Source organism: Anomaloglossus baeobatrachus, chromosome 6 (genome assembly GCF_048569485.1).
Source record: "Anomaloglossus baeobatrachus isolate aAnoBae1 chromosome 6, aAnoBae1.hap1, whole genome shotgun sequence".
In the NCBI taxonomy this organism is placed as follows: Eukaryota; Metazoa; Chordata; class Amphibia; order Anura; family Aromobatidae; genus Anomaloglossus; species Anomaloglossus baeobatrachus.
The window spans coordinates 528,623,496-528,650,129 of record NC_134358.1 but is presented as its reverse complement, the minus strand read 5'-3'; the positions used below and the strand labels follow the sequence as shown (position 1 = coordinate 528,650,129).

The 26,634-nt window shown below is 49.6% G+C and overlaps 1 protein-coding gene across 2 annotated transcripts in view; it reads left to right on the top strand.

Annotated features, from left to right (window-relative positions):
• GPR158 (G protein-coupled receptor 158) overlaps positions 1 to 26,634 on the top strand; it is a 313,324-nt gene that overhangs the window by 274,690 nt on the left and 12,000 nt on the right. The window contains exon 12 of one of the 2 annotated variants that reach the window (XM_075315542.1): positions 9,526 to 9,588. The exons of the other annotated variant lie outside the window; for it this stretch is intronic. Within the exon in view, the coding sequence (XP_075171657.1) occupies positions 9,526 to 9,588 (63 nt within the window). The remainder of the gene's footprint in view (positions 1 to 9,525; positions 9,589 to 26,634) is intronic. 2 annotated transcript variants of the gene reach the window in all.

Genomic DNA, 26,634 nt, shown 5'->3' with positions numbered 1-26,634 from the left:
GCAAATAGTGTAAGAACTGTGGTAACAATTAAAATTTAACCTTTTATAGCTAATTATTAAAAAGTATTAAACCACACAACAATTCTGGTTGTAAAACCAACCCAATAAATGGAGCAGATGTCGGGCTCTTAGTATTACCAAATAAGGACAAACTTCACACGGAGGGAAGAAAAAATCTTCCCACCATAGTGATGGTAATAAAGACAACAACAGTTGTCAGACACAATAAACAATATTGTAAGCAGTATTCAGCAGGGTCATATAGACAACACTTACTGTAATCTCTATATACAATAAAGAAAAAAGAAGACAAAGTTGTCCAATATATAGAGGGGGGGGCACACACCGTTATAGCCTCACATTACCCCTCAATTGGCAACCATCTGACCTGATGTGCTCTCAGACCTCCCAACGCGTTTCATAATTTGCTTAAAGGCTTTATGCCAGGCCCAGACACAACATGCTGGAGGTCTTTTTCTGAAGATCTTTCTTGACCATAGTCCCCTGAGGAATAAGCAAATTATGAAACGCGTTGGGAGGTCTGAGAGCACATCAGGTCAGATGGTTGCCAATTGAGGGGTAATGTGAGGCTATAACGGTGTGTGCCCCCCCTCTATATATTGGACAACTTTGTCTTCTTTTTTCTTTATTGTATATAGAGATTACAGTAAGTGTTGTCTATATGACCCTGCTGAATACTGCTTACAATATTGTTTATTGTGTCTGACAACTGTTGTTGTCCTTATTACCATCACTATGGTGGGAAGATTTTTTCTCCCCTCCGTGTGAAGTTTGTCCTTATTTGGTAATACTAAGAGCCCGACATCTGCTCCATTTATTGGATTGGTTTTACAACCATAATTGTTGTGTGGTTTAATACTTTTTAATAATTAGCTATTAAAGGTTAAATTTTAATTGTTACCACAGTTCTTACACTATTTGCTTGGCCGTCATCACAACATGTAAAACCTAGGAGCGACGATCACCAATCGCAAAAACATCAAAAATCGTTGATCGGTGACACGTCGTTCCTTTCCATAATATCGTTACTGCTGCAGGTACAATGTTGTTTGTCGTTCCTGCAGCACCACACATCGCTATGTGTGACACCGCAGGAACGACAAACATCTTCTTACCTGCGTCCACCGGCAATGCGAAAGGAAGGAGGTGGGCGGGATGTTACATCCCGCTCATCTCTGCCCCTCCGCTTCTATTGGCCGGCCGCTTAGTGACGTCGCTGTGACGCTGAACGCACCTCCCCCTTAGAAAGGAGGCGGTTCGCCGGTCACAGCAACGTCGCTATGCAGGTAAGTATGTGTGATGGGTCCGCGCGATTTTGTGCGCCACGGGCAGCGATTTGTTCGTGACGCACAAACGATGGGGGTGGGTACGCGGGTACGGTACCGATACCACAGCGTGTAAAGCGGCCTTAAGGCCCCCTTCACACGTCCGTGATACACGTGCGTGTTTGGTCCGTTTCCGTATATACCGGAGACACGGCCAAACGTGCACCAATGTTAATCTATGATTGTGGTCACACGTCCATTATTTCATTATGTCCGTGTGTGCGTGTCCGTGATCCGTATGTGTTTGCGTTTGGCACGGATGCATGTCCGTTATCTGCACGGAGCACGCACACGTGGACACAATGAAAGTCTATGGGTATGTGCACACACGTTAGTAAACACGTACGCATCTGCCTATAGTCCGTGTCCGTTTGGTGTTTTTATTTCTAGTGATGTCGGCTATTCTTTCTATTTCTGTGTATGTCGGTCAATCTCCCTGAGTCCGTCGGTCAGTCTCTCTGTCTCTCTGTCGGTCTCTCTGTCTGTCTGTCCCTCTCTCACAGTCTGTCGGTCAGTTTCCCCCCCTCTCTCATACTTACCGTTCCCCGATCTCCGGCGCGGCGCTGCACGGCATTCACACTGCTGCGGCGGCTTTTACTATTTTAAAAAAGCCGGCCGCCCATTAAACAATCTCGTATTCCCTGCTTTCCCCGCCCACCGGCGCCTATGATTGGTTACAGTGAGACACGCCCCCACGCTGAGTGACAGGTGTCACACTGCACCCAATCACAGCAGCCGGTGGGCGTGTCTATACTGTGCAGTAAAATAAATAAATAAATAATTAAAAAAAAACGGCGTGCGGTTCCCCCCAATTTTAATGCCAGCCAGATAAAGCCATACGGCTGAAGGCTGGTATTCTCAGGATGGGGAGCTCCACGTTATGGGGAGCCCCCCAGCCTAACAATATCAGTCAGCAGCCGCCCAGAATTGCTGCATACATTATATGCGACAGTTCTGGGACAGTACCCGGCTCTTCCCGATTTGCCCTGGTGCGTTGGCAAATCGGGGTAATAAGGAGTTATTGGCAGCCCATAGCTGCCAATAAGTCCTAGATTAATCATGTCAGGCGTCTATGAGACACCTTCCATGATTAATCTGTAAGTGACAGTAAAAAAACACACACACCCGAAAAAATCCTTTATTTGAAATAAAAAACACACACAAATTCCCTCATTACCAATTTATTAACCCCGACAAACCCTCCATGTCCGGCGTTCTCCACGGACCTCCAGCGTCGCGTCCAGCTCTGCTGCATGGAGGTGACAGGAGCAGCAGAAGACACCGCCGCTCCGGTCACCTCCACACAGCAAATGAGATGAGTAGCGCGATCAGCTGCTGTCAGTCAGGTAACTCGCGGCCACCGCTGGATCCAGCGGTGGCCGCGGGTAACCTCAGTGACAGCAGCTGATCGCACGGCTGTCTTCAGTTGCTGCGTGGAGGTGACCGGAGCGGCGGTGTCTTCTGCAGCTCCTGTCACCTGCATGCAGCAGAGCTGGACGCGACGCTGGAGGTCCGTGGAGAACGCCGGACATGGAGGGTTTGTCGGGGTTAATAAATTGGTAATGAGGGAATTTGTGTGTGTTTTTTATTTCAAATAAAGGATTTTTTCGGGTGTGTGTGTTTTTTTACTGTCACTTACAGATTAATCATGGAAGGTGTCTCATAGACGCCTGACATGATTAATCTAGGACTTATTGGCAGCTATGGGCTGCCAATAACTCCTTATTACCCCGATTTGCCAACGCACCAGGGCAAATCGGGAAGAGCCGGGTACAGCCCCAGAACTGTCGCATATAATGTATGCGGCAATTCTGGGCGGCTGCTGACTGATATTGTTAGGGTGGGGGGCTCCCCATAACGTGGAGCTCCCCATCCTGAGAATACCAGCCTTCAGCCGTATGGCTTTATCTGGCTGGCATTAAAATTGGGGGGAACCGCACGCCGTTTTTTTTTAATTATTTATTTATTTATTTTACTGCACAGTATAGACACGCCCACCGGCTGCTGTGATTGGGTGCAGTGTGACACCTGTCACTCAGCGTGGGGGCGTGTCTCACTGTAACCAATCATAGGCGCCGGTGGGCGGGGAAAGCAGGGAATACGAGATTGTTTAATGGGCGGCCGGCTTTTTCAAAATAGTAAAAGCCGCCGCAGCAGTGTGAATGCCGTGCAGCGCCGGTGATCGGGGATCGGTGAGTATGAGAGAGGGGGGGACACTTCAGTCAATCGGGGGATTAGCGGTCACCGGTGAATCCTTCACAGGTGACCGCTAATCAGTACTCGACACAGACAGAGCCGCGGTATGAGGATGAAGTCGGGTGAAGTTCACCCGAGTTCATTCTCATCGCGCAACTCTGTCTGCTGTCAGCCGACATTTATAAACGACATTGTGCATCACACACACGGACATTACACACGGACATTACACGTACACATACACGTTAATTCCACACGCACACACGGACGTTCTGCACACAAACACGGCTAGCATACGCAATTCACACAGGTGCCACACGGACCATAAAAACGGACACAAAAACGGGACACGGACCCGAAAAACGGCCCGTAACACACGTGCGTGTTTTTCACGGACGTGTGAAGGGGGCCTAAGACTGTGAATAGCGTGATCCTGAGTAAACAGAGAGAATTAACTGAAGGACAAAGTGATCAATTGAAGACAGGTTCTGGGAGAAGATGCATAGCAGTACAGCCCCGAGTTTAAAGGGAACCTGTCAGCAGAAATTTCCCCTAAAACCTAAAAGATTCCCCCTCTGCAGCTCCTGGGCTGCATTCTAGAAAGGTTCCTGTTATTATTGTGCCCCCTTTCTGACCAAAATACAGAGTTTATAAAGTGGTACCTTTTCGGATTTGGATTCTGTAAATGTGACACGGGGGCGGGCTGCCTGGCGTCCGTTATTCTGCCTCCTGTCGCTTTAGGCCGTCCCCCATCACTCCTTTCCATAGCTGTGGACGCCGCCCAGTGCTCCACAGGTCCCCGCGCATGCCCAGTGCCCATCTCTCGTGGATGAGCACTGTGCCCAGTGTCACCGCTGGTGACGTGCGCGCAGGCTTTAGATTATGGGCGGTGCTGTGATGTTTATTACCAAGCAACCGCCCATAATCGCGGGACCGCGCTTTCCCCCTCGGCGTCCTTCGCTCTGCGCAAGCGCGGTGCTGCTGACCCCACGTCACCTCCTTCCCATCTTGCCCTGAGGCAGGAAATAGATGCCCCTGTGGAGCACTGGGCGGCGTCCACAGCTATGGAAAGGAGTGATGGGGACGGCCTTAAGCGGCAGGAGGCAGAATAACGGACGCCAGGCAGCCCGCCCCCGTGTCACATTTACAGAATCCAAATCCAAAAAGGTACCACTTTATAAACTCTGTATTTTGGTCAGAAAGGGGGCACAATAATAACAGGGACCTTTCTAGAATGCAGCCCAGGAGCTGCAGAGGGGGAATCTTTTAGGTTTTAGGGGAAATTTCTGCTGACAGGTTCCCTTTAAAACTCTCATTGAATTGTCCAAAATCAGATCCTTGCCAGCCAGAGGAAATAAATGGAAATCTTCAAGTGGAAACTGGATAAACATATAACTGGGATGATTTAGGAAAACCTCCACTCGCAGGGGGGTTTAACTCTATGGTCTTTGAGGTTCCTTCCAACTCTACCATTCTATGATTCAGAGTCATCGGCATCATGCCGCCTGCAAGGGTGTAGCTCTACCATAGTTCAAGTCCACACACCCACCCAGGATCTCCACCTTCAGGTGACGTGGCGGTGCGCTATAGACGAAGTACCTCGCTCATTACTATCGCCCCAGCTATATTAGTGTGACAACTACTTCTACTGTAGTATTAGGCTGGTTTCACACATCCGGCATTTCGCCGCTTTGCCGGATCCGTCACACTCCAGTACAGTGTGATACAGTACAATGGCGTCGCGGCAAGCTCCGGTCACATGCTGTCATGTGACCGGAGCATGTGACCAGATCTTGCCGTGATGCCATTGTATTGAATTGCACTGTACTTGAGTGTGACGGATCTGGGAAAGTGGCGAAATGCCGGATGTGTGATACCGACCTTAGTGACAGTGGTACAGAGGAATGGTTACATCTGTGCTGTTCAAAAAGCAAGTAGGAGGTACTAAGATCAAGAGCAAATGATGGGATGTTCCTCAGGAGTCCAGTCCTAGAGATCAGCTTATTATTGGTGGAAGCTGCCATTGTGTCCACATTTTTCCTCCTGCACTAGCATTGCCAGATAACTATTTTACTTCACTTAATATGAGACTGTTGTTTCATTGATGTGAGAGCAGGTTGTTTGTTTGATTGCCATTTTTGGCTACTAGAAGAGGTTTTAAATTAGGGAATCTCCTCTATAGCAATCGTTTGCTCTAACACATTTCATGAGCAGGAACTATGCTGTTAAGTCAAACCCTTTAGGGATTGAATCCTTAAAAAAAAAGCTAAATTTGGAAGAATCCAATTTTATTTTTTGTACAGCAATTTAAACAATACAAATCTGAGCTCTGGTTGTTTGCTGTAAGCATCAGCCCCAGAGATCGTACCAGTTTTGAAAACAGTGACCGACCAGTTGTATTTTACACATGTTTATAAGAGAGCCTGTAAGTCTAGCAGCATCAGTAATCCAAGATAGATGACTGACCAAGTAAAAACATATTCATTACTTAAGTTTGCCTGTATTTTGTGTGTGATGATGTTACTATAGCATGTGTGTATTTATAGGCCTTGTTCTGTTGAGCATGTGCATGTATCTAAAGTCTGTGCTCCATTGTGTTGAAGTCACAATAGTTTATTGGGCTTTATAGGCTGTGCTCTATTTTGAAAATGTAACATTACCAGGTTTTTATGTTGGCTCATTTATTTCAGTCAATGTGATATGAGGCCTGGCTTTTTTGGAGTACGAGTTGCATTCTTTAATGGCACCATTTTACCATTTTGTAAAACTTTTTTGTTTGAAATGCAAAAAAAAAACCTTCTTGCAATTTGAACATTGTTTATTGCCTTTTTTCATGGCTTATACCATGCTCTAATTAATACATTTCATTCTATTCATTGTAACAAACATGATGAGGGGAAATAAACATGTTTTATGGAAAAATAATTCATTTTTGCGTTCCAAGAGCCAACATTTAAATTTTCTATCAACGTATCCATATGAGACCTTGTTTTCAGCCAGACAGGTTAAGGTTTTTGGTAGTATTTTGGTGTATATAAACGCAGGTATGTCTATATGTATTGTTTGGGGGGGTTTCTGCAAAAAGTTTCCCCATCAATTCTGTGCTCTTGTTTTTTAATTTGTTTTTGCCAATTTGTGGGGGTTCCACTATTGGTCCCTTCACCAGTACTTTGAATATTTAATTCTGAAAGGTCACATTGTAAGTGACCCATGGCACAGCACATGCACCAAAACTGGCCCAAAATAGTAGTGGTGGGCTAACTGCGGAAGTCCCATAGACGACGAATAGAGCAGTGATGTGCATTAAGAATTAAGCCTCAAACACATGCAGATGTTACACATACCAATAAATATTCCTTCCATTTTAAATGTCATAAGTGATGGCAGAAGTTTTACAACCAAGCAACCTGATGACCTATGCACAATGCAACAGACCGAGCCTCCATGGCAGGGCACACAGCCTGTAGAGCGTCTTTAGTACCGAGCCTCTGGATTCTGTTTGCATGATGGCATTATTCTGTAGAAGTAACATATTCATAGAAAGAATACCTCCATATACAATATATCACAAAAGTGAGTACACCCCTCACATTTTTGTAAATATTTTATTATAGCTTTACATGGGACAACATTGCAGATCTGACACTTTTTATACAATGTACAGTGTCAGTGTGCATCTTGTATAACAGTGTAAATGCGGTGTCCTCTAAATAACTCATCACGCAGCCATTAATGTCTAAACCGCTGGCAACAAAAGTGAGGACACCCCTAAATGAAAAAGGTGAAATTGTGTCCAAAGTGTAAATATTTTATCTGTCCACCATTAGTACTGCCTTAACTCTCTTGGACATGGATTTCACTAGAGCTTCACAGGAGCTGCTGAATCCTCTTCCATCCTCCAGGACGACATCACGGAGCTGGTGAATGTTAGAAACCTTGCGCTCCTCCACTTTTCATTTCTAGAAACCCTACAGATGCTCAATAGGGTTTAGATCTTAGATCGCTTGGCCAGACCAGCACCTTTACCCTCAGTTTCATTAGCAAGGCAGTGGTCATCTTGGAGGTGTGTTTGGGGCCGTTATGTTGGAATACGAAGTGAGGAGATCAAGCTCTGCTTTAATATGTTGGCATTCATGGTTCCCTCAGTGAACTGTAGCCCCCACAGCCGGCAGCACTCATGCAGCCCCAAACCATGACACTCCCACCAACAGACTTGACTGTAGGCAGGACACACTTATCTTTATTCTTCTCACCTGGTTGCCAGCTCATACTTGACACCATTTGAACCAAATACGTTTATTTTGTTCTCATCAGAGCACAGGACATGGTTCCAGTAATCCATGTCCTTAGTCTGCTTGTCTTCAGCAAACTGTTTGTGGGCTTTCTTGTGCGTCATCTTTAGAAGAAGCTTCCTTCTCAGATGACAGCCATGCAGACCAATGTGAAGTAGTGTGCGTCGTATGGTTGATCACTGACAGGCAGACCCCCCACCCCTGTAACCTCTGCAGCAATGCTGACAGCACTGATCTGTCTATTCTGACAAGACAACCTCTGGATATGACGCTGAGCACGTGCACTCAACTTCTTTTGTCGACCCTGGTGAGGCCTGTTTTGAGTGGAACCGGTCTTGTTAAACTGCTGTATGGTCTTGGCCCATGTGCTGCAGATCAGTTTCAGGGTGTTAGCAATCTTCTTATAGCCTGGGCCCTCTTTATGTAGCGCAACAATTCTTTTTTTCATATCCTCAGAGAATTCTTTGTCATGCGGTGCCATGTTGAACTTGAGTTACATGACAGTGGAGAGGGAAAAGGGCTAATAATGTAACCATTTTCACTTAGTCTTGCACACACTTTTTTTGCCAGTGGTTTACACATTAATGGCTGTGTTTTTAGTTATTTAGAGGATACCAAATTTACACTGGTATACAAGCTGCACACTGACACTGTACATTGTATCAGAGTGTCAGCACAAAATTACTGTTCAAACTAAGCACTGAGGCTCCTTGCATCCTTCACATGGCCATACAGCTCAGTGCATTTTTCCGCTCACTTTTCTTTCATCTAGCTTTGGTCTTCTCTGACTTCTGTAAGGCCATATCTATTAATCAAGAGACCCAGAGATAGATGCAAAACAAGTAGGTGGGAAGGTGCATTGTAGTGTTTGACCACGCCGCATGTGCACGGAGCACTGGTGCTTGGTTTGAACAGTCATTCTGTGCTGACAGTGCTTACCAACTCTTTGATAATCTGTTTAAAGGGAACCTGTCACCGGATGTTTATAATACTCACCTAACGGTCGGTGTGAAGCAGACGGGTTGGATGAGCGTCTCTGTTCTCAGGGTCCACGCTTCCTCTTTCGGCCATCTTTTTCTCCTTCATCTGAAGCTAGTATGGATATGTTCTACGTCATCTACACTAGCCGGCAATGAGGTCCCGCGCAGGTGCACTACAATACTTTGATCTACCTTGCTCAGGGCAAATCAAGGTGCGCTTATGCCGGACCTCAATGTCGGCTTGCGTGTTTGACATAGGACGACACATCATGCACCGAGGCTTCAGAAGAAGGAGGACAAAGATGGCCGAAAGAGGAGGCGCTGGCACCGGAGAACAAAGACACCCATCCGACCAGTCTGCACCGCACCGACCATTAGGTGAGTATTATAAACATCCGGTGAAAGGTTCCCTTTAATATCATACATTAAAAAAACACCTATAAAAGCATGTATTTTTGAAAATGTGCATGTATTTTCCATTGATCACTACTAATAACGATTACCTTTGTTTAAAAATGGAAAAAACATATGTTTACATGCGGTATTCAGAATTTTTTTGGTGCCTTTTTATTTGTATTGGCGCCCGAAGTCAATAGGTAGATAATTTTCTTAGTTGGCTAATATTAAATGATAACAATGAATGATGAACGCACCCCAAAGTTAACTGCACTCATTGATGCCTAGTAACATTAGTTTGGTTCTTCGTTTCAGACACCTGATGAAATTGACCAGGGCCGGTCATATGGCAATGGCTGTGGTGTCAGACAAACTCATGTGAGCAGAAATTGCACGTTTTGTCACTTGCACGTGCCTTAGAAACCATGTAGCCAACCTTGTTAGCTACTTATTTACAGAAATGCACTAATTGCTTGTTCTAGTCACCGACTGGTTTTGTCATCACAATATTGTGAGTCTGCATTATATGTTTGCACTTAACTTGGGAATGTTGTGTCAGGTCATTGTGTTTCTGCACTGATTGAAATTGCCACACCGAGAAGGAAAAATCATGGAATTATGCTAGACATGTATAATGCGAGCAAGGGGTAAGTGGATCCACTGGACCAAAGGCACCGATCACTGACCTGGAGGAGCGTACCTGAACGGCTACCAAGTCTTTGCTAAAGCCACAGGTGGTGGACATAGTCTAAAACGCTGGTAGGTATCAGACAGGAGCAACACCAGAGGATCACGGTGCCCCAGAAGCTGGCAACAATGGTATATACATAAATAGCCTCTAATAGTGGCAGCAGCAGCAAGTATCATAGGTTCAACCGAGATGGGTAGTCGCATCAGCAGTGGCCAAGATGGGTAGTTGCAGTAATGTGGGAGCAACCGGTGTGTACAATTGCAGGAACAGCAGTAGCAGGTATGGATAGTTGCAGCAGAAGTGGAGTCATTAGGCACTGGAACACAGAAGAGCATCAGTAGTACAGCACACAACACAATAACAGCAGCGGCAGCACAAAGGGACCAAAAAACTAGCAACGTTAGGAACACATTGCCTAGGCACCTTCCTTTAGAGGAAGGTGTCTTAAACACCTGATGTCTCTTGGCCATAGGCTGAGACCTACTTCCAGATTAGAGTGTACAGGCCTTTTAAGAACAGAAACGTGTCCGTGAGCATGCCCTAAGGACACTTAAAGGAGACCTGGGCAGCGTACGCACGCCCCGAGAGTTGGGAGTCAGTGGCAGGAACCGGGGACAGAGCAGTGACCCTTTGGCAGCCAGGAAGGTGAGAGTGCCGCGTCAATGTGGGGGCGCCAGTATGGGCGTTACACATGATAATAATATGTAAATGATAAAAATGTGGAAACAAAATGTTCAAAACATTTGGATTTATTCAATATCAAGTATATGGCCATGTGCAGAAAACCCCGAAACTTACAGCCTTGGCTACAATCAATGAGGTTGTCTGAGGAATGTTCTGCCATACTAAGTGCACTTGGCCAAATCATCAAGATCCTCTGCTGGCAGCTCCCTTTACAAATGCCGATCAATGACTTCCCAGATGTGCACAATGAGACACAAGTCCAGAGATACTGCAAGGCATGGGAGCACAGTTAGGCCATGAAGCCTGCTCACAGCCTTTCAATAGATTATTTGTACCTCAAATCGGCACTAATAAGAAATACAAATAATGTGGGTGTTATTCAGCCATCATAGATGCTGAGCTCCACCCATGGATAGTAACCTCTTAAATGCAGCTGTCAATCTTTATAGCATGCCTCAAGAGGTGACAGAGGGAGTGCACTCTGCACTAAATTCCCATCTACCCGCCTTCAATGTGATTGCTGTGTGCCAATGGATTGCTATGATAGCTGTGCTCTACTGAACACTTCCGTGCCTATCGTGACCGTGCTTCTTTGAAGACTAGTCTGTCCGAGCTTCATAGGAGACCATCATTTTTAGTATACACAGCAATACTGTGATATTACTGGGTACAGTACAAGCGGTCGCAGGTGAAAGTCCCCTAAAGGGATAAAGTAGTAAAGTAAAAATGAAAAAAAAAAAAATGAAACTATGAATATATATATATATATATATATATACACATACTGTATATATATATATATATACAGTATATACACATATATATATATATTTATATTTATTTATTTAAAGGCAATGAGGATGTAGACCAGCTCACCCGTGACAGCTCTGAATGAATGGTTTCTCCTGTTGTCCTGAATATTGCACAGATCCAGACCAGGAGTGGGTCTTGAACAATGTAGAAAAGGAAGAGTGATCCAGCAAATATCAAGAGGTCCGGTTGGCATAAGACAATGGATTTATTGGAAAAAAAATTAAAAAATATATATAGCAGAGCTGTAAATAATAAGTTGCAGAAAATAGTGCGTTATGGACAACGCGTTTCGGCGGTATAAGCCGCCTTCTTCTAATAACACCGCAAAAATGCAATAAGGAGCAATTAAAACCCCATATCTACTCCAATATGGTGCCAATAAAAACATCAGTTTGCCCCTCAAAAATAAATTCCTTTGCACACCCTCATTGACCAAAAAACAAAAATGTTTTAGATCTTGGAAAATGGAGACATAGGCTCAATAAAAAAAAAATATGAATCAAAGTACTAGGTTACTTTTACTGTGTAATGATAAACATAAAATCCAAAATATTGCAATTGGAGCTGCATTTTTTTTTCTTAATATCTCCAAATATTTTTCCCGTTTTTCAATTCATCTCATTGTAAAATGGATAGTGTCATTCAAAACGACAACTCACCTTGCTAAAAACAAGCCGTCCTACTTTTATATCAACAGAAAAGTAAAAAAATAAATTCATGGATCTTAAATGAAGGGGAAGAAATTTCTCAGAGCAAAAATGGAAAATTGCTGTGTCATGGAGGGGTTAACTAAAAAAAATAAACATATATTTCTCTTAGTACAGAGTGATTAAAAAACAAAACTAAAACAACTTACTATTTTCCTAAGGCAAAAAGTAGATATGTCCTTAAGATTTCTTCAAGTGCTCCAAAATTATATTTAAAGCTGAGATCATTTCATTTTGATTGATTTATTATTCATTTATTCCCACTTCAAAGTAAGAGTAAAAAAATCACTGTGCAAAGTAGTAAAATCAGATAAGCGTTCTTGACTTGATCAAAATCAAAAAAGTGAATAAAAGAACTACAGTAATATTTTACCCCCTGTTTAAATCAGATTTTTATGTTAAGTTTATTTATTTTTTTTTTATTGTGCCAATGTTTCTTTTTTTTTTTTTTTCATACCACAATTTGTATTAAAAATTAATTAAATTTTGCAATTTTCACTGGGGTTATTTTAGACTCATACTTATTGTTCTTTCAAAAAATCTACATGAACATTAGCAGCAATAGATAGGGTCAGAGACTATCTGTTGTATTGAAGCATCTAATAAGCGTGTGCAAATGTCATAGTTAAGAGAGGTGGAGCAGGGTCAGCTGAGACATCTCCTATTGTTATTGATTGACACCTCCGAACAAGCAAAAATACTCACGTTATCGTTGCTCGTTGACACGTCGCTCATTTTCAAAATATCGAACGTCCTTCTGTGCTCCGGTTGTTCATTGTTCCCGTGGCAGCACACATCGCTCTGTGTGACACCCCGGGAACGATGAACACAGCTTACCTGCATCCCACCGGCAATGCGGAAGGAAGGAGGTGGGCGGGATGTTACGTCCCGCTCATCTCCGCCCCTCCGCTTCTATTGGCTGGCGGCTGTGTGACGTCGCTGTGACGCCGAACGTCCCTCCCCCTTCAGGAAGAGGATGTTCGCCGCCCACAGCGAGGTCGTGCGGGAGGTAAGTACGTGTTTCGGTGGTTACCGACTTTGTGCGCCACAGGCAATGAATTGCCCGTGGCGCACAAACAACGGGGGCGGGTGCGATCGCACGATATATCGTCCCGTGTGACGTCGGCATTACAGTCCTTGCTGCTACAATGTAAATTTAAAAGTCCTTTTCAGGGCTAATTCTATCCTATTCCCTATTAATAGTGCTCTTGGCTGCATTTAGTGTAGGGACAGCTGCTGGATAAGTGACAGAGTACTAGTTTGTGTTTAAAGGCATATAGGCAGGGATTATTTGCTTACTGTCCTTTCCGCTGCAATATAAAACCAAAAGACCTTTTCAAGCCTACATCTATTCTATTCACTATTAATACTGCCCTGAGGTGCATTCAGTGTAGGAAGAGAAAATGTAACTGCCTTGGGGGTAAAAATGGGGCCCTTACCTCTTGGGCCCCGATGCAGCCACACAGGTTTCACCAATTGGATGTCCGCCCATGAGCGGTATTAAAGCTTATATAAGTGCCCCAAGATGGTTTGGTGATGTTTTCCAAACATAGGTCAGGACTTTTCATTTGCAAATGTCTCCCATAAATTAAGATATATTGAAACTCCTTCTTCAGTCTATTTCAAGCCTCTGGTCTGATGCCCTGAGGTGGCACAGGAGGAACTGTCACCGGCATACTCTAGGCCAATCCAGGCCTTGTTAATTTTGATAAAAGTGAGCCTGTCAGCATTTTCAGTTGACATGCAGATGCGCCTATTAGTTGTTAAGCCCCTGCTGACAATAAAAACTCACTCAGACAAAACGCTATCGGTAGGGCAGGCCAGCACCACCAAGGCGTAGAGGGACAGTTCATGCCACATTTTCAGCTTGGATACCCAATAGTTGTACGGCACATAGGAATCATGGAGGATGCTGGTACGGTTGACTAGGTACTCCTTCACCATCTTCCAAAACCTTTCCATCCTTGTAAGAGTACCCCGTGCATTAGGGACTGAGCACTGGGAGGGTCTAATGAAACTGTCAGACTGATAGTGTTCCCCTTCCTCTGTTGGATCTCCCTCATCTCTCCTCCTTGATTGTCCAAGGAACTATAACCTCTGCCGCTGACGTTGATAGATGGAAATTTTTTTTACTAATTGATTGACTAGGGGCTTTTGATATTGCACCATTTTACTTGACCCACTCCGCCACAGGAAGGAGAGATGTGTGGCACCCTGGACAAGCCAGGACGTCACAGGTACTGCAACAACACACCCCACACCCCTGTTAGGAACACCTAAGTCAGACACAAATCCTTGTTGCCTCCCTCCAGGGGCTGATGTCCATACCAGGTGGGGCGGAGCCAGGCGGTTGACTCAACCCACCGAGGAGTTCACAGTCCTGGAGGCAGGAAAAGGAAAGGAGAGAGAGTGCAGTGGAGTTTGAGAAAGGAAGGAGGGAAGTGGTAGTAGAGGAGCAGACTGACCGTGTCCGGGTACGTGGCCCGGGCACCTGATAGCAAGGTTGGCAGACGGTGGTGACCGTCTGCAGGAGAGGCCGATTGACGCACAACCGTAAGGACCGGGGACGGGCGGTGGCCCGCCGGTACCGGATTGGGGAGCGAAGAGAAGCCAGCACCATCCGGCAGGGCCTACGGACCCCGACCAGGCTTGGAGTCGCCGTTAAACCAGTCAAATCCATCAGCGACGGGAACCTCCGGGGTTTCCCAGCAGTAAAAACCCGACTAAAGGCAACCGCTCAACCGTGAAGGGAAATACAGCTACCGCCACAGCTAGAGTTCCCAGGGCCAGCACCTGCGGGCAAAAGGGGCTCCTCCGGCAAATATACCGCTGGGGAGCGGGTTACCGGTGGGAAGCCATCGGGGCCGAGAACATAACACCGGTGCAGGGAGAGACAGTTACCGCCAACCTACCGGGAGTAACCATCCAGCCGTTTGTTTTACCAGAGACTCCGTGTACGTTACTAGCTGAGTAAGTACCACCGTGCCATCTGGCACTGCGCTGCCCCGCGACCCTGTACCTGGCCAAGCCCCGCAATCCACCTTACAGACAACAACTCCGAGCCCCGGGACTACCAAAAATCCCCCTACCCATGGAGGGAAGGAAAAACATCCCAGCTGCTCCCTGTCATCGCTCCCGGGATCCCTGTACAGAGCAGCGGTGGTGCCCCAACCTCACCACACACCGTGGGTGGCGTCACAAACCGACATTCCAAACACCAACAAACCACCCCTTTCACTCACGGGCGAGGAGCGCCGCTCGAGTCCCCGGATCCGGCCCACCGCTCGAGCCACCGAGCAGCAGCAGCGCCGGACCCGAGCATGGTGAGCGCAGCGCCCCGCCGCCCGCGACATGGAAAGTTTTCCTTGTTGCGTGGGTCAAGAAGTGTGAAGAACTAGTAATCAGTGTGGACCAAAATACATATAGTGCAAAGGAAAGACAGTGGAAATGACTCGCCCACCACAGGGCCTTAGGTGACTCGGTGTCGGGCCGGACTAGTCTAGGGTAGTCAGCGGTGGCGGGGCCCGACTCCGTGACCCTGGTGGAGTCAATTAAAGTGGCAGTATGGATGGGGGAGATGGTGATGTTAAAGTTTATAATATATTCGTGACGCCACCTGTGGTAATTTGCAGCTATGGAGCCGCAGCTGCTGGAAGGGACCTCCGGGGCTGATGTTATGGCAGCTAAGGTGTTTCTTGCTCTCCACAGGTAGAGCGGGTACCCCGGGGCAACCTTTGGTGCTTGGTAAAGTCTATGGTGTTGTAGGTGCCGAATGAATCAGACAACACCGGGCTTGTAGCTAAGATGTTTACTCACTGTTTCTGAGTCCAGGTGTCGACAAAACCAGTTGCCCGGCAGTATGCCGGGATCCACTGTCAGGGACCTCCGCCGATCCCAGGTAATTCAGGAGCCAATGCCGGTACACCCCTCTTTGTGTCTCTTTCCCTGACTGTCTTCTCAGCCTTGACTCTATTTGATGAACTGGTCTTGGCCTCCACCACAGGACCTGAACAAGGGGCTTGCCTCACTGGTTTCTTGCCCTCTTCCCAGGGTGACTGTGGCACGTTATGGCCCCGGGCGCTTGCAACCACCCCGGGCCTTCGGTGTTACTTTATGGGGAAATGTCTTTCTTCCCTCTTTCTGGGGACCGTCCCCAAATGCAACCAGATCCCTCCACCCGATCTTCCTGTGGAACAGGCCAGGAGCCAATATGCCATTCCGTGGCCCTGGGATCCTTTCTGACTTTCTTCAGGTATCACCTGGGCCTAACTAGACCCCAGGATCTCCACCAGAAACTTCTTGCTGTCGCTCTCTCCTGAGGTAACTACCTCCCTCTCACACTCTCCTCACTCCTCTGCTCCTTCTGACAGACTGCTCTCACCGACTGAACTTGAACTTCCTGGTTCCGTTATCTACTCACACTTTCTGACTCCTCCCACACACCCACTGGCTAGGCCCCACCCACACTATTGGGGACCAGGAATGGGACTTACGGCCCCATGAATACATCTATGGGGGTGGCTGCCACTATCCCTGACCCAGTGTATGCCTATCAATTGGTGTGTGCAAGTTTTAGTCTGTGGACCGGCATATGACCCCATTCTTACCCAGGATGGGACATCACACCTCTGGCTGAGGTGCAATATCTCTGTGGCGACGGAAGCCTCAGGGGCGCCACAGAACATAAAGTCAGCCATATGTGCTAGACTCCAAACAGGCAGAACTTCCCTGTCCCCACCAGAAAGACGATTTTCCATCTCGTCCCTCTCTTCCTTCTCCTCCTCTTCTTCAGCCCAAATATGCTGAACAGATGAGATGAATATGTTGTGGATGGTATCGTCTGTAGCAGAGGCGACCATCTCCTGTTCCTCGTCCCCTTCAGCCCCCTCCTCCTCATTATCACCTAATCCGCCCTGAGAAGAAGAGAAGAGGCCGGGTTGGGTAGTTTCGCCCTGTGTACTTTCTTCTGCCATCTCCATCTGGTCCATATACAAAGTTTCCTCTTTAATTGTATGCTTGCTGGTGGCTAATGATAATTTAAATGATGAAAAAGCCCACAACCACACCTTTTTCAGCCTTTATTTGAACCCATATCCTTTGTTTGCAAACATTTTGAATTTTTTGCAATAAAAAAGATCACATTGTTACAACGCTGTAAAAAAAACCGCTGCAGCATGTGATGCCCTGACCGCTGCAGCCTATCACACACTATAGCGGTCCCGTGTCTAGTAGAACGGTGACCTAATTAATGCCTGTACAGACCACAAGATGGTCTGCGCTGGATCCAGGAGGGTGACAGCAGGTGAATACAATTTATTTTGTTTTTTTAACAAAATTTAGCCCCCATTAGATCCTTTTGCCAGACAATGTCTTTACAGTACATGTATTCTTTCAGACAACTCCTTTAAAGGGAACCTGACAACTGATACCTAAGAGCCGTGGGCAGCCTGTACTAGGCAGTGGCTATACGATCCCCGCCTGGTATCTGTGACCCTAAAACACTGTAGAGATTCAGAGAAAAACATTAATAACTGTCAGGGACTGAGCCGCATGAAATACTATATCCGCAGTGTTTTAGAGTCACACGTGCCTGGTGGAGATCATACAGCAACTGCCTGATACACGCTGCTTGATACATGAGCGCTCTATACCACGGGTGACATGTATCCGCTGGCAGTTTTCTTGTAAGCAGCACTCTATACCATGAGTGGGTACAGAAGAGATACAGAGGAAATACCAAAAAACAGCAGCACCATAGACATAAAGAAGCCTCTCACTAACTTGTTTATTGATGAAATAAGTGTATATGAATGCAGGGTGATAACACACTCACCGCCGCTCTCTCCAGTGTCCAGCGCTGTTCTGCTCCTCTTCTCAGGGATGTCACCGCCGCTCTCTCCAGTGTCCAGCGCTGTTCTGCTCCTCTTCTCAGGGATGTCACCGCTGCTCTCTCTGGTGTACAGCGCTGTTCTGCTCCTCTTCTCAGTGATGTCACTGCTGCTCTCTCCAGTGTCCAGCGCTGTTCTGCTCCTCCTCTCAGTGATGTCACTGCCGCTCTCTCCAGTGTCCAGCGCTGTTCTGTTCCTCTTCTCAGTAATGTCACCGCTGCTCTCTCCAGTGTCCAGCGCTGTTCTGTTCCTTTTCTCAGTGATGTCACCGCCGCTCTCTCCAGTGTCCAGCGCTGTTCTGCTCCTCTTCTCAGTGATGTCACCGCTGCTCTCTCTGGTGTACAGCGCTGTTCTGCTCCTCTTCTCAGTGATGTCACTGCTGCTCTCTCCAGTGTCCAGCTCTGTTCTGCTCCTCCTCTCAGTGATGTCACTGCCGCTCTCTCCAGTGTCCAGCGCTGTTCTGTTCCTCTTCTCAGTAATGTCACCGCTGCTCTCTCCAGTGTCCAGCTCTGTTCTGCTCCTCCTCTCAGTGATGTCACTGCCGCTCTCTCCAGTGTCCAGCGCTGTTCTGCTCCTCTTCTCAGGGATGTCACCGCCGCTCTCTCCAGTGTCCAGCGCTGTTCTGCTCCTCTTCTCAGGGATGTCACCGCTGCTCTCTCTGGTGTACAGCGCTGTTCTGCTCCTCTTCTCAGTGATGTCACTGCTGCTCTCTCCAGTGTCCAGCGCTGTTCTGCTCCTCCTCTCAGTGATGTCACTGCCGCTCTCTCCAGTGTCCAGCGCTGTTCTGTTCCTCTTCTCAGTAATGTCACCGCTGCTCTCTCCAGTGTCCAGCGCTGTTCTGTTCCTTTTCTCAGTGATGTCACCGCCGCTCTCTCCAGTGTCCAGCGCTGTTCTGCTCCTCTTCTCAGTGATGTCACCGCTGCTCTCTCTGGTGTACAGCGCTGTTCTGCTCCTCTTCTCAGTGATGTCACTGCTGCTCTCTCCAGTGTCCAGCTCTGTTCTGCTCCTCCTCTCAGTGATGTCACTGCCGCTCTCTCCAGTGTCCAGCGCTGTTCTGTTCCTCTTCTCAGTAATGTCACCGCTGCTCTCTCCAGTGTCCAGCGCTGTTCTGTTCCTTTTCTCAGTGATGTCACCGCCGCTTTCTCCAGTGTCCAGCGCTGTTCTGGTCCTCTTCTCAATGATGTCACCGCCGCTCTCTCCAGTGTCCAGCGCTGTTCTGTTCCTCTTCTCAGTAATGTCACCGCTGCTCTCTCTGGTGTACAGCGCTGTTCTGCTCCTCTTCTCAGTGATGTCACCGCCGCTCTCTCCAGTGTTCAGCACTGTTCTGCTCCTCCTCTCAGTGATGTCACTGCCGCTCTCTCCAGTGTCCAGCTCTGTTCTGCTTCTCTTCCCAGTGATGTCACCGCCGCTCTATCTTGTGTCCAGCGCTGTTCTGTTCCCCTTCTCAGTGACATCGCCACACTCCAGTATCTCCGGGTCACACTGCTCTGCAGGATTTCAGATTTGCTGTGCACACATTTTTGAGCTGCATTTTTGTGGGGACCACAAAACTAGAGCATGTCAATTCTTTTTATGTTTTTCATGTGTTTTTTAATGCAGGTTTTTTTAACCACAGGGTGCATTTCTGTGGTTACCACAAGAATGCAGCAAGCGGACATAGCCTAAGGGTATGTGCACATACTGCAGTTTTGTTTCTCCAGCGAAAAACGCACCCTCTGGCAGAAAAAAACGTGTGGCCGGAAAAACACATCCAAAAACCGCATGCGTTTTTACCGTGTTTTTGGTGCGTTTTTTGCAACGTGCGCACAGCCTTTCTGAAATCTAATAGACTTTGCTGGGGAAGGTCATAGGCCGGAATCACACTTGCGAGAGACTTGCAGCGCATCACCCGGCATGGCCGCACACTCTCCGGACAGGAATGTCTCAGCTGCATAGAAATACATACAGCCGACCCGCTCCTGTCAGGAGAGTGTGCGGCCATGCCGGGTGATGTGATACGAGACTCGCGTGAGTCTCTCACAAGTGTGACTCTGGCCATACATGCAGTTTACAACCACAAACTGCACCAGAAAAGCAGCAAAAACACAGCAAAAAAAAAAAAAGCAGCGTGCCTAAAAGAGATTTCTGGCTCAAACAGAGTGTAGTGTGAGCCAAGATACTGGAAAGCGGTGAGGACACTCAGAAGAGAAGAAGACAGGTGGTAGGGGACTATATAAATACATTCACACTACATGACATGCACACACAGACTCCATCAGTAAAAAAGAGAGTAGGAGGCTTCTCTATATGTATTCACCTATATGTTCACATGCATCATCACATCCGGCCTTTGTCACACTTGTAATGGAGCTGAAATATCACATATAAACATATAGGTGAGTACATGGATGTAGACGCAGATAACTACACAAGCATCATATACACATATGTACACAAATACATAGACATGACACACATTACACATGGACTCACCCTCTCTGCAGATGATTGTACTTCCATCGTCTCTGTGGTGCAGCCTCCCCTCCTCCTGGGGCCCGACTGCTGTATTTGTCGCGGGCGGGGAGGAGGGTGTCAACGCTGCGCTCTCCCACTGCTCGGGTCCGGCCGCCGCTGCTCTGCGGCTGCTGCTGCTCGGTGGCTCGAGCGATGGGCTGGATCCCGGGGACTCGAGCGGCGCTCCTCGCCCGTGAGTGAAAGGGGTGATTTGTTGGTGGGGGATTTGATTAATGTCCGTGACGCCACCCACGGTTGTGGTGATTGTGTGGACACCACCGCTGCTCTGTCTGGGGATCCCGGGAATGGTGGTATGGAGCAGCTAGATGTTGGTTTGCCCCTCCGTGGGTAGGGGGTTTGGTGGTCCCGGGGCCCGATGACGGGGGGTTAGGGTGGTGGACAGGCGGGTTATGGGGCCTGTGGAGGTGCAGGGACGCAGGGGCAGCGCTGTGCCGCACGGCACGGAGGTACTCACTCAGCCCAAAGATGATGACACAGTTCACGGTAAACAAACGGCTGGTTGGACGGGTCCCTCGGACGGCTGCGGTGTAGATGTTCCCTGCAAGTTAGCGGTGACTGTCTCTTCCCTGCACCTAGAAACGGTTGTTGGTAGCGATGGATTCCCACCGGTAACCCGCTCCCCAGCTTGGATATGAGCCGGAGGAGCCCCTCTCTTGCCCGCAGGCGCTGGCCTGGGAAACTGGTGCCTTGGCGGTGGCGGTGTCTCCCCTTCACGGTTGGACTGTTGCCTTCAATCGGGACTTTGCTGCTGGGAGACCCGGAGGTCCCCTTCACTGACGGATTTGGCAAATTACGGCGACTCCTAGCTTTGCCGGGATCCGAAAGGCCCCTGCCAATGGTGCTGGCCTCTCTTTTTATACCGCTCCGGTACCGCCGGGCCACCACCCGTCTACGGTCCTTTCGGCAACCTCCGATCAGCCTCTCCTGCAGATGGTCACCGCCGTCTGCCAACCTTGCTGTCTCAGTCCGGGGCACACACCCGGACCAACTTCAGGCTCTGTTGCTGTCACTTTCCTTCACTTCCACTCCTGTCACTTGCTCCTCTACCACTTCCTTCTACTCTCCAACTCAACTCCAACTCTAACTCAGCTAAACTGCTTGGTTTTCCCGCCTCCAGGACTGTGAACTCCTCGGTGGGCGGAGCCAACCGCCTGGCCCACCCCCTGCTGTGAACATCAGCCCCTGGAGGAGGGCAACAAGGATTTGTGTTCTGACCTTGGTGTACCTGCAGGGAATGTGGGGTGTGTTGTGGTGTCATGACCTGTGACCCCTGGGTTGCCCAGGGCGTCACATTCCCCCTTAGCAAAACGCAGACCGTCCTCGGGCTGCCCGTCCAACACCGGTTTTATTTTCCTTTTTTTTTTTTCTGAAAAGATAAAAAACGGTAACACATACAGTTATATTAACATCATCCCACAACGGGAGGCACTTTTCTTAAACGTTACGGTAACATTTTAAACGGTTGCTGCTGCCGCTCTCTCCCACCCAAGTAACCTGGCCCTGATGCTGCCCCTAAGAAACAGGCAGCACCCCTTGACCCCAGTCCTGAACCAAGTTACCCGAGCGGGATCTGTCCTTCCCCTCCAGAGGGTAGCCACCGGTTCCGGTGGTGGCTGGGCCCCAGCCTGCTCCACTGCGGGCCCTCCCTCCAACCTGCCTCTCCGGAGGCGGTACGGTGGCAGTTGCAACAAAACATATTATTTACAAGCCACTAACGTTTGTGGTTGCCCTGCAAGTTCACGGGCTAGTTCATAGGAGTTCCTATGCAAAACCTTTCAAGCGGTCCCCACGGGGACAACGGTGCCGGCCACGGCCGGTTGCAAATCACGGATGCAGACAATCAGGTTACTGTTCGGTAATCATTTTCATTTCCTCATAAACTTTTAAACTTTTAAACAAACACAGTGCTGGTCCCAACGGGGACTGTGACAACGGTGCTCCGCTGCCCTACTCAGATTCCTCAGCTAAGGCGGATCCGTCCCCCTCTACCAGCATATCAAACATGCACTGACATGCCTGCTGTGACAGGGGTACCCGGTACCCATTTCCACCGGTACGCGGGGTATGGAAAACCACTGGGTCTCCTTCATAGCGGGAACGCTCACTTGCCTCCTCAAACTCAGCAGTGGACCCGGGGCTGGGGCCGGAGTCATCATCTCTTGTTCCCGCGTCAGGCGGGTTACCGCCAGCTGCCGCAGCCTCCTGTTTTCCAGCATCCAGCACTTCGGACCCTTCTGCGGTAGCACGGAGCAGCAGATCAGGCGAGTTTACACTGAGGCGCCCCATAAGTAATGGCAAGGGTGATGCATAGGCCGAGACTAGGCCGGGCCCCTCAGCCGCAGCGGCCGGTCCTGGTAGGACATAGGGACGTGGGTCACCAGTCGGCTCTGTTACATCTATTCCCCTCCCGTACATCGGGGCAGTTGTAATCAGCATCTCCACCTCGTTGGTCCACTGCTCCATCATCCGGAAGATCTGATCCTGCTGACGTTGGTGGAATTTAATCACCCGGCCTTCATCCAGGCCACGGTCCCGGGCTCGGGGTCCGGCGCAGTCACTGCCGGGACTTCTGGCATCATTCTGTTAAGGGGCCGCGGTCCTAGCGGTTCCCCCTGGAGTAATTCAGGGACGTCCTGGACGTCTGCAGCCGGTGGGTCCGCCGGGGCGGCTTGGCAGGGTATCGCTACCCAGGTAGCGGGCCTAGTGGCGGAGCGGCAGCAGCTAACACGGGTAGCGGGGAGAGAGGCAGGGTGAGCGGAAGCCGGCCGGGCTCCTCAGCTCCAATGGCCGATCCCTTAGGAATACAGGGGCGTGGGTCTCTTACCCGCTCCTCCAAATCCTCTTCCACCTCGCGTCTCCACATAGCAGCCACCACGTCCGCCATGTCGATCTCCCACTCCTCCAGGAGGAGTTGCATGTGGGCCTGCAGACGATTACTCAGCGGGACAGTCCGGTCCCTCAACCACGTCGCCGTGCCGGGCGCGGGGGTTTCGCTGTTATTAACTGGAGCGGACATCTCTGCAGTCGTGCTTTCCAGGAACGAGCAACAAGATGGCCACAGGGTCCTGACGTCCCTGCTTTTATAGCCACCTCACATGCGACCAGTCGCCATTTCGTCCCCCTTAGCCTTTTTCCGGCTCCTCCTCTATCGGGGCGGGGTTTTGGCCTTCGCGCCTCTACTACTCGAAGACGCTCGAGCGGGAACTTTTCGCGCCAAAGATGGCGGCTTCTGAAATTTTCTGGCCGGACACCTCCGGCGGTAACAAGGCGCACCTCTTCCAGACGGCAGAGCGGTAAGATCCTGTTCGTGACGCCAAGTTGTCGCGGGCGGGGAGGAGGGTGTCAACGCTGCGCTCTCCCACTGCTCGGGTCCGGCCGACGCCGCTCTGCGGCTGCTGCTGCTCGGTGGCTCGAGCGATGGGCCAGATCCCGGGGACTCGAGCGGCGCTCCTCACCCATGAGTGAAAGGGGTGATTTGTTGGTGGGGGATTTAATTGATGTCCGTGACGCCACCCACGGTTGTGGTGATTGTGTGGACACCACCGCTGCTCTGTCTGGGGATCCCGGGAATGGTGGTATGGAGCAGCTAGATGTTGGTTTGCCCCTCCGTGGGTAGGGGGTTTGGTGGTCCCGGGGCCCGATGATGGGGGGTTAGGGTGGTGGACAGGCGGGTTATGGGGCCTGTGGAGGTGCAGGGACGCAGGGGCAGCGCTGTGCCGCACGGCACAGAGGTACTCACTCAGCCCAAGGATGATGACACAGTTCACGGTAAACAAACGGCTGGTTGGACGGGTCCCTCGGACGGCTGCGGTGTAGATGTTCCCTGCAAGTTAGCGGTGACTGTCTCTTCCCTGCACCTAGAAACGGTTATTGGTAGCGATGGATTCCCACCGGTAACCCACTCCCCAGCTTGGATATGAGCCGGAGGAGCCCCTCTCTTGCCCGCAGGCGCTGGCCCTGGGAAACTGGTGCCTTGGCGGTGGCGGTGTCTCCCCTTCACGGTTGGACTGTTGCCTTCAATCGGGACTTTGCTGCTGGGAGACCCGGAGGTCCCCTTCACTGACAGATTTGGCAAATTACGGCGACTCCTAGCCTTGCCGGGATCCGAAAGGCCCCTGCCAATGGTGCTGGCCTCTCTTTTTATACCGCTCCGGTACCGCCAGGCCACCACCCGTCCACGGTCCTTTCGGCAACCTCCGATCAGCCTCTCCTGCAGACGGTCACCGCCGTCTGCCAACCTTGCTGTCTCAGTCCGGGGCACACACCCGGACAAACTTCAGGCTCTGTTGCTGTCACTTTCCTTCACTTCAACTCCTGTCACTTGCTCCTCTACCACTTCCTTCTACTCTCCAACTCAACTCCAACTCTAACTCTCACTCAAGCTCTGCCTGAGCTAAACTGCTTGGTTTTCCCGCCTCCAGGACTGTGAACTCCTCGGTGGGCGGAGCCAACCGCCTGGCCCACCCCCTGGTGTGAACATCAGCCCCTGGAGGAGGGCAACAAGGATTTGTGTTCTGACCTTGGTGTGCCTGCAGGGAATGTGGGGTGTGTTGTGGTGTCATGACCTGTGACCCCTGGGTTGCCCAGGGCGTCACATATTCTCTTGTAATAGTTCCAGTGCATTAGGGGGAGAGCAGCTCAGGGATAAAGGGGGCATGGAGCCATATCTGTATACAGCGGCCTCCCTGGTCTGCTGGAGACAGAGCTGGTGGGCAGAGCCTGCTCTCTGACTCTGACACAGTCTTCCTCTGCGCGCAGGCCGGAAGCTTCTGCAGAGATAAATCCTCCCTCCTGCAGGCCCGCAACAGGTGAGGGAAGGGGGCCGGGGTACTTGTCAGTTCAGTTTAATCCTATGTGTTCAGCTGATCGGGCCCCTGCCTCTCCTGTTAAGATTGAAGCTGCCACCGGCAAAATACATCAACACATATTTTCAGGCCCTCGGGTCCCCCTACTGCTCGGGGCCCATGTGCCACTGCACCAGCTGCACCAGCGCTATGTCCGCCAGTGGTTGACACAGTTTATTTTCATTGTATATTTATAGTCCCTGATATACTTTTATTTGGCTTTGCACCAATATGGGTGATCCTATTTTTAGAGGGGTTGTCCATTACTTTGAACCACTTTTCCTTTATTTTATCATCTGGACTAAAGCTTCAAAAACACTTTTGGAACATTTTCAGGAATATTTTTTTAAATTCACTTACCGTAATTATCTTTTCTGTTAGCGCTGTGTCGATACTGGTCACAAGGTCCCACCTTCAGCTTTACCCTCTATTTCCACCAGCCTCCAGCCTTGTATGGAACATCTGCAGCATGTGTGTCGCCCGTGGATAAGTACTCAGATCCGGGCCACGAGGTCACTTCTGTGGGTATCACGGTGGCGTGACCCGGTCTGTGATCCCAGGCTCCACAGTAAAAAGGGTTAGGTAAGGGAGATTGTCCGTGACGCCACCCACGGTTGTGGTGAGGTTGTGACACCACCGCTGCTCTGTATAGGGATCCCGGGAGCGGTGACAGGGAGCAGCAGAGCTGTTAGTTCTTCCCTCCGTGGGTAGGGGTTGGTTGTCCCGGGGCCCAGTGATGGGGTGGAGGATGAGGGATGGCAGGCCAGGTGTGGGGCCTGGTGAGGTGCAGGGTAGCGGGGGCAGCGCTGTGCTGCACGGCACGGTGGTACTCACTCAGCCCAATGATACACACAAAGTCTCTGCTGAAACAAACGGCTGGTTGGACGGGTCCCTCGGACGGCTGCGGTGTAGATGTTCCCTGCAAGTTAGCGGTGACTGTCTCTTCCCTGCACCTAGAAACGGTTGTTGGTAGCGATGGATTCCCACCGGTAACCCACTCCCCAGCTTGGATATGAGCCGGAGGAGCCCCTCTCTTGCCTGCAGGCGCTGGCCCTAGGAAACTGGTGCCTTGGCGGTGGCGGTGTCTCCCCTTCACGGTTGGACTGTTGCCTTCAATCGGGACTTTGCTGCTGGGAGACCCGGAGGTCCCCTTCACTGACGGATTTGGCAAATTACGGCGACTCCTAGCCTTGCCGGGATCCGAAAGGCCCCTGCCAATGGTGCTGGCCTCTCTTTTTATACCGCTCCGGTACCGCCAGGCCACCACCCGTCCACGGTCCTTT